The sequence below is a fragment of the Cicer arietinum genome, chromosome 2 (genome assembly GCF_000331145.2).
Source record: "Cicer arietinum cultivar CDC Frontier isolate Library 1 chromosome 2, Cicar.CDCFrontier_v2.0, whole genome shotgun sequence".
Taxonomy (NCBI): domain Eukaryota; kingdom Viridiplantae; phylum Streptophyta; class Magnoliopsida; order Fabales; family Fabaceae; genus Cicer; species Cicer arietinum.
The window spans coordinates 9,050,057-9,060,940 of record NC_021161.2 but is presented as its reverse complement, the minus strand read 5'-3'; the positions used below and the strand labels follow the sequence as shown (position 1 = coordinate 9,060,940).

Genomic DNA, 10,884 nt, shown 5'->3' with positions numbered 1-10,884 from the left:
AATTTATAATTTTCAAATCATTTATTATTTAAAACTGCTCATTGATTTTCAAAATCCATTCCCTTTATTATCATAGAAATAGTAATTTGCAAAGTAGAATAATATTTCTACATTTATATGAGCTTTTTATATTAATAAAAATAGTTTTTATGTAAATTTGGGATCTATTGTGTGACTTTGTTATTTTGTAATTTCATACTATGTTATTATTTGATAATTTCATAACAAATGTTATTTTATGGTGTACTTGTTATGTTGTTAATGGCAATACAATATAATTTTTTGTAAAAAATTTAAGTGTTATTGATTTTAATGATTCTTAAATATTAATTATTAATTATTTTATTATGTGAAAAGAATAATTGTGCAAGTGCAAAAAACACAGGCAATTATAGTTTAGTGTTGGCTAGGTCGATGCCTCATGTTTTTGTTGCCAATCAAAATATATTCATAGAGTTAGACTTTCATTTTTTCAAAATTTGTTCTGGTTAACTTTAGCGCCGCTTTTCGATGCTATAGATTTATCTCAGATGACGTGTCAATGGATTAATACTAGCGTCAGATGTTCTTTTTTTAACATTTGTGTCGGCTTTGTGTCTGTTTGGATGATGCTAAGCGTCAGATGTATTTGATCGATGCTAGCATTTAGCTTCGATTTAGCTCTGACCCAACACCAACGATAATCTGACACTAAATTAGAGGTAGTGTCGGCTTTAGGCTTTTTAGCATGGATTTTCTACCGACGCTAAAAACAGTTTTTCTAGTAGTGTATTATGATCTAGGTAAGTTTTATATTCTTACTTTAACTAAGGGTCAATTTGTTATAAATTACAAAAAATGATATAAATGTGAGTAGCCTTTGTACTCACAATTATTAATACAATTTGTTTATGGAGTCATAGCTCATAAGTAAAGGGAGGAAATAGGTCACAGCTGAGCTGAATTTTGTTTAAATAAGGATGGCTAAAAAAATTAAAATTTTAGTGTTACTTATTATTTGTCAAATACTTTATTTTAAGTTTTAGTCTGACTTGTTAGTCTATTAAAAAGTCTATTTTGTGTTAGGGCTTATAAAATGATATTTTGTCTATTTCAAAAAAGAAAAATCGATCAATAAAAAACGTGAATTTTGTTGAGCTTGCACATCATAACATTAAATTTTCTACTTTTCACAACAGACTTGATGTATATATGAAGAAAAAATATAAACAAAATAAAAGAGTAAAATACAAATGTTGAATTTATAACACGATTGTCTTGGAGAGAAGAATAGATATGTACATATTGTGAAGTATAAACAAAAAATTAGGGTTCAAAATTTTAATAAAGAGTCTTTTATAACAAAAAAAAATATAGTTTTTTTAAAGAGAGAAACTAAATAGTCTTTGATATAAAAATATAATGAGTCTTTTATTTTATTTTTATATTATTTTAATTATATATATACGGACCGGTCTGTTTGGTCTAATAGATTTTTTAAAGAGTCTAAACATAGTCTATTTAAATAAATACATTTTTAAAAAACACCTAACATTTTTTCTTAACGGGTCAAGTCAAGTCAAACTTTTAATATATCAAGTCCATATCGAACGGTTTGACTCATTTTCACCCTATTCATAAGATGGTTTGAGGGAATTGGAATTACAATGAAATCATCCATTTAATTTTTTCTTTCTCCCTCTGATAAAGTTAAAATTAGTTTTTTTTTAAAAAAAAATACAATTTTCTTATAAAAAGATTAAAGATAATATAAATGTTAAAAGAGTACTATGTAACTTTAAAAAAAATTCCGACAACAAATTATCTAATAAAACTTTTTTAACACAATAATTCTTCTATATAATTGGTTGAAAGCTCGTACCAAATTTTCATGGGATATGCATGTAATTTAATGCATTCCATTTAAATTTTACACAATAAAAAAGGAATATGTTGGAAATATTAATGTCCTGAAAATATAATCGTGCATATCTATAGCTAGTATGCTGGTCATTTAAAGAAAAATAGTTGCTTCACTGTACAAGCATTAATGTTTTATAAACACGTAAATGAACTTCTTTGAAAAAAAAAATTTGAATTTTGAGTTTGAATATAAATGGAAATTCTACTATTATCGTTGTTAAAAAATCATCCAAAATTTTAATGATAATGAACGATTATGAATTAACATATTTTCATACTATCAAAATTAAACTACCAATAGTTGTCATATATATTATTTGTGTATAAATATTTTTAATTTAATTAATTATATATATATATATATATATATATATATATATATATATATATAGGTGGACAAATTAACAGATATAGCTTGTGTTATTAATAATTGTTAATATTTTAAGTGATTTTTAAACACCCCGAAGAGCATCCATCAAATCGACACATTCACAGTATAGTTTTGTGTGATTACGTTTAACTTGTTTTGGATAAAAATTATAAAATTTCATGCTCATGCAAATTTTAAGAAAGAACTCTTTAGATCATTGAAAATGTATTTTACCCTCAAATTACATGATTCATCCGTTGGTCCCACTATTTACTCTGATCTAACTATATATCCATTAGATTTGCCTGTTTGAAAGTATTTTTATTTACAATACTTAATTTTCTCATGACTTATGTATTCATGTGGATTTGTTCATGTTGAACTATAAAAACAAAGTAATAAAGTTGATGTCCATATACAATATCATTTTACATATTGAACCTATACAGTATCATTTTACAACAAAAATTTGTGGAAATTTTGTTTGATTGTAATGGCTAACATTTCCAATTCCGAGAGCAACAACCAAACCGATGCCACTAACACCAATATCAACTATAACTCTGACATCAACAACCAAACTGGCAGGGATAATTACAATTCTCAACCATAATTCTGAGAGCAGCAACGACCAAACTGGCACCGACGTTGAAGATGCTGACGACAACAACGAGATTAACAATGTTGTCGACAACAATGAGATTTCCAATGCTGCCGCTAACAACGACATTCCCGCTACCGCTAACAATCACGTTCCTATTCCTAATTACGAACACCTTGCATACATTGCTGCTCGTTTAAACATGTATGAATGTCCTTTCTGTTATATGCAATTTTCAAACTCGGGAGACTGTATGGTGCATATAACGAGGCATAGGTGGCAGAGGCGTAGGCGTTGAAATAATTTTTTTATTAAGGTGGTGTATTTCTTAAGGGGATGTGTTTCTTAAGGAGGTGTCTTTTTTATATTCAGCTTATTTTGTTGCCTTTTATTTAATCTCTGTAATGTCTATGGTAAGGTTTATGTAAAAAATATTTATTGAAATTATATATAGTATTTTATATTAAAAATATTTATTGAAGTGATACATAGTAATTTAGTAATTTAGAATGTGAATCCAGTTATTAGATTAAAATATAATTATCAATTGCAATGGAAATCTAGTTTAAAAAAAGATTAAATTTGAAATTTTGAAAAAGTTAATTGACTAAACTAAAAATTAATACAAAATTGTAAAAATTATATCAACCACTTTACAATGAAAATTACCGTACCATTGAAAAGAATAGAAGGACAAACAAGTAAATTTTGAAACATATACTAACAAAATTGTAAAATAAAATAAAAATAATAAAAAGGGAGCAAATTTATATTTACAAAAAGAAATCTTAAATTTTATGTTGTTTTTGAAATTTAAAAAATTTAACTTTAACAAACTATTTATTTTAAAAAATCTTCAAATTTATTGTCCAAATAAAATATTTTACATTGAAAAATTAAACAAATTCAATAGATAACATTTCTGTATAACTTAATTGAAAAATTATTTTTCTCAAAAAGGTTAACTTTTTTACCCTTAAACTCATTGTACTCATGACTGATACTTATTAAACTTAAACAAAAACCCAACCATCTTTATATATATATATATATATATATAAAGCCAGGCATAGAAACATATATAAAGAAAATTATTATTATTATTATTATTATTATTATTATTATTATTATTATTATTATTATTATTATTATTATTATTATTATTATTGTTATAAATTGTATTAAAGATTCTTTTAAATATGTAGATTTTACAATCGATTTGCTAAATGAAAACATAACATAAAATTTTTAATTGATACACAAGGAGGTGTTTTGTTTGTTGTCTCATATTGCAACAAATTTTTTTTTACTCAACAAACAAAGCCTCTTATTATACTACTAAGTTATCTAATTATTATCATTCGTGAAATTAAAAAAAAAATTAAACAAAAAGTTTTAATTAACGAAATTCTTTCAAAAAGGTTATATAGGTAGTGTTAGTCTCAAGATAGTTCAATTAACTTCTTCTTAATAATCATACAAGAGCTGCATGTGAGTCTAAGTGCTTAAGTTTGTTCAACATGAATCCATACTTATGTTTTGTTTTGACTTAATTGCAGTTTTATTTTGACTTAATTGTAGTTTTGTTTCTCTTATTTTATTTTAACTGAATTACGAAAGTAGTTCTCTCATTTTATTTTTCTCCAGTTTTGATCTTTTAAAGATATGATATATCTTCAAAAAGCCACACCTATTTTGCTGAAGATATGAATCATTATGTGCCAGTTGGTTTTTTTGTTTTTGACTGAATGTGCAAGTTTGTTTAAATCACCCAAAAACAAAAGTGCAAGTTTGTTAGGAGAATATTTATAATAATTCTTTTATTGATATATTTTTAATAAAAATAAGTAAAATATAATAACTATTAAAAAGATCAAATAAATTTTAAATTTCTATAAAATTTTATTTCTAGTCGTAATAAAAAAGATTCTCAATTTGTTAATCTTTAAAAAAAATTTATTCATTCTAATTCCTACTTTGTAAAAAATTAATAAAAAACACCTATAAAAACTAAATAGGAACTAAAAATTAATAAAAAATTTAAAATTCAATCTTATAAGATTATAATTTTATAAGGACTAAAAACGTATTTATTTAATAAAAAATTATTATAAATAAATCTTTTTGTATTGTTATTTTCGTGAAAGTAATTTTTTTAGTGATAAAAGTATAGAAAATTTAATTTGACCTAAACTTAAAAATGGTATATTTCTCCAAAAAATAATATTGATTATTTGTTTTAGATTTTTTTATGAAAAAATTTAATTTTTTAAAATAATTTTCTTTTTATTATTTGAATGGTATTTGTTTTAGGTTCTTGAAAAATTATTTTGCCAACTTAGTGAGATTTATTTACTCATATTGCGACTCAGCTATTCTCACAGAAAAAACAAATCTCAGCTATTTTCTGATACCACACCACAATGAGTCGCAAGAGAGACAAACCCTACTTTTCCCGCCACGACTCCAAGCGCCGTCGCCCGCTGCCGGAGCCGGCGGAGGACGACAGACCAACTATGAGGCCGACACCTCCGTCTGCGGTGGTCGTCATGGGTCTCCCTCTGGACTGCTCTGTCCTCGATCTCAAGTCTCGATTCGAGATCTACGGCTCCATCTCTCGCATACGTATCGACCGTGACGCCGTCGGCTACATCACTTTCCGGAACAAGGATTCCGCCGATGCCGCCATCGCCGCTGGCCACGACCCTTCCTTTGGAGTCACCATTAACTCCAAAAAGGTGCTTCCTTTTCTTTTATTCCCTTGTCAACTAGGGTTTTGAGATTACCACTTAAAACGCTGCAGTTTCGTGGTGAAGTATGGAATCGAACACAATCGATAAGTTTTGAGCTCAATTTTTTACTACATCATAATTTGTTTTTAAAGCCTGAAATAGAACATAGTTAACAACTTTTTTTACCTAATTATTTCAAATTTTGGTGAAAGTTTGAAACTCGAAGTTAAAGACAACTATGGGGTAATGCTTGAAAGATGAAACTGAGGAACTTTTTTTAAGTTAACCACTGTTTTTAGCAAAGATTTAAAAACCGAACTGAACATTGAACTGATGAGACTTTTAAGCCCTGGTTCAACTGATTTAAACCACTGCAATTGAGATGAAATCACAATTAAACCTCTCAAATAACCAAACTGTAGATGCACGTTCATGATGCCAATAGTTGAACCATCGTGTTTGGGTTTTTAAAACATTGATAGTTAAAGTGCTTAACTAGCAATATGCACCCTAGTATATCTCCATAGCTTAGGCTCGTTATGGTACAAATATCCATGTTTATAATTTTCTTCACATGGGGTTGTGTGTCTCAGTGTCCAACACGGACACGTCAGTTACATTCAATTTTTCTTAAATTATTACGACAATTTCATTGTGACAATTAATTCATGTCTAGTGTTTGTGTCAGTATTTGTGTTTCTTAGGCTGTGCGGTCTCCCACTGGTCGTTTCCATGTATACAACTCTGGTTTTTTTGTTGGGGAGTGTTATGTTATCCTCTCTATACATCTATGCTTAGTTTGTTTGTTTGTTTCATGTGAAATTGGGGGAAAAGGGGTGAATTGCATATTTCTAATACTGTTTGTGGAAAATATGAAAGAATGACATTGGTGTGTGTCTAACAGGTTCAAGTGTTGTGGGCAACGGATCCTCTGGCTATGTGGAGGGAAGGAGTTGGTAAGAACAAGGATAGTGTATCGACATCTAAGCTTGCGCGAGCTGAGGTACCTTTGAGGAGACATGGAAGAGGTAATAAACTTGCTTCAGCTATAGGGAATACCAAAAGAAGTGAAGATAGTTCTGGTAGCTCAGTTCTTGAAGTACCTTTCAGGGGCAGAGAAATTGTTGCTTATGACGATATCATGTAATTCTGAAAATCAATATTTAATTATTTTATAGGGTTATCTTATTTTGTATCAATTATTTGTTTCCATTTTATATTTTGGAAGTTAGATCTATGTAGTTTTTTTTTTTTTGCTTTGAGGAAGATCCTCAACGAATGAGCTTCTAGAAAGTAAATTATAAGCTAGCTAACCATGTAATTTAGTTTGTGGTTTTTAATGTTTGATGTCTACGTTATAAATATAATTTAGTAAATAGTTTGTTTAACTTATGTTGTCTTCTCGATTATTTGGATTTGAAATTCTAAGATGTTGTTTTGTGATTGCTCTAATGAATCTCAAATCAACGGTTAGCAAGAAACCTACTGTTTTACATTTTGTGGTCACTGGTTACAAGTTTGACTTGGTCAACTAGGTTGATTTGAGGGTTTTGTGATGCATAATGCTTGGAACATTTTTTCTAATTTGTGTAACCAGTGTTTCAAATTATCCAGATGGAATTTTGCATTAATGTGTTTGTGGCCGTTTGATTAAGATCTTAATTGAACTATTAAAAAATATTACTTTTTATTTTATAATTTAGAATACTGAGTTTTAAATTTGACATTTAGTTGAACGATCATCAATGTTTCAAATAGGTGAATGGTAAAATGTGTGTATGGAGAATAGCCTGAATCAAAAATTAACTTCTTCTAATCATAAATTTGCATAATATTAGAATTTTTTAGCCAGCATTAAGGAACGGCTCAAGGTTCATAGTGTTTGCAAATTTTAAAAATATGTTGTCACATTGCATACAAATTTTAATATGAGATATATATTCTTAACATAATTCGGTTAAATTTTAATTTATTAAACTCAATAAGTTTAAATAATTCAATTAAAAAAAGTATTGTTTAAACAGATAAACCAGGTTTAGTGGTAAAAATCAACCAAAAAGAACAAATGTATTTATAATAGAAAATTTCAACTTTGTAGATTTGGCATGCATGTCTGCTGAAAACTAATATTATAAAAACTGGTTCCGAGATCGATCCGGCAAGATCTCCCAATCATGGTTCAACCGATTGGACTACGATCATACTGTTTAGTAAAAAAAAAACAAAATATATTAAAATATCCAAAATTTATAGTGTATAAAATAAAAATCTATAAAATTTATAACAAATACTCAATGTTTATAGTAAATACATTAAAATCCACCACAAAGATAAGTCTTCATACTATAAATTCAAGCATCAACTTTTATATGAATCAATCAATCAAATACGGGTGGGTGTTTTGTGGATTAAGTGAAATAAGAGTTTTTTTTGTTAAAGTTAAACTTAAAAAAGTTATTTTTATTTTTTATTTAAAAAAATATTTATTTTTTGCAAAAATAAAAAAATTTAGGTGTTTTTAAAAAAACCATATGGTTTTTCAAAATCAAGTTCATGTCAGTTCCCAATTTTCCCGTTTCTTCCCAATTTTTACTAACTAGCCATTTTTGTGTGCTAATCGAACCGGACATGGGTCTAATTCTTGATTGATCTGACTAGTCCGGTTCAATTTTTAAAATATTGTTGAAAACATGCAACATGTTGATGAAATTAAACATGATATATTTCTGTTTTAGATTAACGATATATTTCTTTCCTACTCGTGGCCTTCGTTGTCCCCTTATCTCTTTGTTATTGCCATGGAGCGACTTAGCCACTATATCCTTGATATCTTACATAATTGCCCTTGGAAGCCAATGGAATTTGGTTGTAATGGTCCTTTGGTGTCTCACTTGATGTTTGTTGATGCTATCATTCTTGTGGTTGAGGCCTCCATTGAACAAGCTATCAAAATCAAAACTATTCTTGATGCCTTTTGTCTACATTTAGGTCAACATGTTAGTACTTCCACATCTAGAGTTTTTCTCTTAAAATACTCATCAGTTGGTTGTAGAATCCATAAGTAATATTATGAGTATTGAGACCACTAAAGATATTGGAAAATATTTGGGTGTCCGAGTGATTACTAGTCGAAAGGATAAACATTTACGTTTTCATATTAGATAAAGTTAGAAATAAACTCTCGACTTGGAAATCAAACTCTCTATGGCTGGTCGGACCAGTCTTGCTTAGAGTTGTATCATGAGTCTTTCCAATTATGTGATGCAATCTACTATTACCCCTATGTCTATTTGCGATGATTTGGAGAGGCTTTGTTGTAATTTTATATGGGGGATTTTAACCAATGTTAAAAGGTGCCACTTAATTTCTTGGAAAACTATTTGCAAGCCAAAAGAGGACGAATGTCTTGATTTTCGTAATCGAAGAAGTGTTAGTATAAGATACATGATGAAGCTTGGTTGGATATTGTTGACAAAACCTAATGCTCTCTAGGTTAGAATCATGCGAGTTAAATACAAGTGTGGTAATTTGACAATTTCATCTATTCATTGTGGGTCTAATGCTTTTCACATTTGGATGGGTATTGCAAATAATTGACATTTGGTTGACACTGGTATTTTCTGGGTAGTGCATAGTGACCAATCAATCTACTTTTGGCTAGATGATTAGTTGCCTAGAGTGGATAAACTTTGTGATAGTGGTACGACAATCTCCTCCCATTATCAAAATTTTATTGTTAGTGTTTATGCTTCTAATGTAGGGTAAAATTGGAATCTCATTAATCAATCTCTTCCATGTCATTTGAGTACTTTAATTGCCAACATTAAACCTCCTTCTCCGGGTCTTGATGATTTTCCAATTTAGAGATATTCTAATAACGATTTTTTTCTCCATTAAATTTGTTTATGCGTTGTTAGTTAAAGGATCCAATACTACACATGATCTTAATTTTAAATTCTTATGGAAGTGGTAAAGTCCTCTTAAACATCAAACCTTTCTTTGGAAAGTATCTCATGGCAAGGTCCTTACAAATGCAAAAAAGAAAGTATCGTGGTATTTCTGACTTCGATGAGTATTTGTGTTGTCTTCCAACTCCTAAAAAGATTATGCATGCTTTAAGAGATTGTGAAGCGGTCAAGGAGTTATGGAAGAAATTTATTTATCTAGAGTATAATCATTGGAACTCTATTTTCAGTCAAAGACTTTCTCAGTGGATGAGCTTTAACCTACAAACCACTTATATTGGCTCCAATAGTTGTAAATGCCCTACTTTATCTAGTATTATGACAAAAATGGTGTGGTCGGATAGTATGTTGTGGTTGGATAGAAACCAACTTGTATTCTTTGGGACGTGTCTAGATTATGAGCAGTTCATTATCAATCTTTGGAGGTATCTTACTTCGATCCATCACCATCTTTTTGTCTATCCTCCCTCTTATATTGACGACAATAAACATGATATTAATATTAGGTGATTAACGCCTTCACCCAATGTCTTTAAGCTCGATACTAACTGTTCTCATATTGGTCACTCTTATTTATCAACTTGTGGCAACCTTATTAGAGATTCTATAGGTTATTTTGTATGCAGTTTCACCAGCAATTTGGGTCTTGTTCATGGGCTGTAATTGACTGATAGTATAGGTATCAATTAATTGATAGTAGAGATTAACTTTCTCACAGTTGTGGATATGATTAACATCAAATATTTTTATAACCTTTATTTGATTTCGCTGCTCCATGAGACGCTAGTTATAATGGATAGAAAAAGTTGAGATTGAGATAAAACATATTTATCCTGTAGTTAATTGTTGTGTGGACAAAATGACTAAAGTATATTAGGTGATGATGGTAGAGGATATAATTGATTTAGGATATAATTCCATCAAAAGAGAAAGAAAAAAAATTAGGATATAATTGATTTTGAAAAAAAAATCACGTTGAAGTAATTTTTATATAAGAAATAACTTTTCTAATGGGATGATTAAAATTTTACTTTAATTCTTTAAAAAAAATATTATTTTACATTAATAATTAAATAAAAAACCCAAGTCTCTATCATTTTCAGTTCAATTATTATAAATTAAGATATATATGAATATGATTTCGTAATATCATTTTTAGTAAATGTTGATTTCTTAACCCTAGCTCATCGTTATCTCATCACATCTCAAGTTTTCTTATCTAACTTTGATTTGAAAAATTAAATACTGCTAATTCAATATTTTTTACAATGAAGGCCATAAGATTTGAACTTAAGATAGATGTCTTAACTTTAA

At 28.6% G+C, this 10,884-nt stretch overlaps 1 protein-coding gene across 1 annotated transcript; it reads left to right on the top strand.

Moving 5' to 3' along the window:
* The first annotated feature begins 5,229 nt into the window (after positions 1-5,229).
* LOC113785399 (uncharacterized protein At1g27050) lies at positions 5,230-6,993 on the top strand. Its single transcript, XM_027331718.2, has 2 exons — positions 5,230-5,611; positions 6,510-6,993. The coding sequence occupies exons 1-2, from the start codon at positions 5,297-5,299 to the stop codon at positions 6,750-6,752; spliced, it is 558 nt and encodes a 185-aa protein (XP_027187519.1). The 5' UTR covers positions 5,230-5,296; the 3' UTR covers positions 6,753-6,993.
* Positions 6,994-10,884: the final 3,891 nt, after the last annotated feature.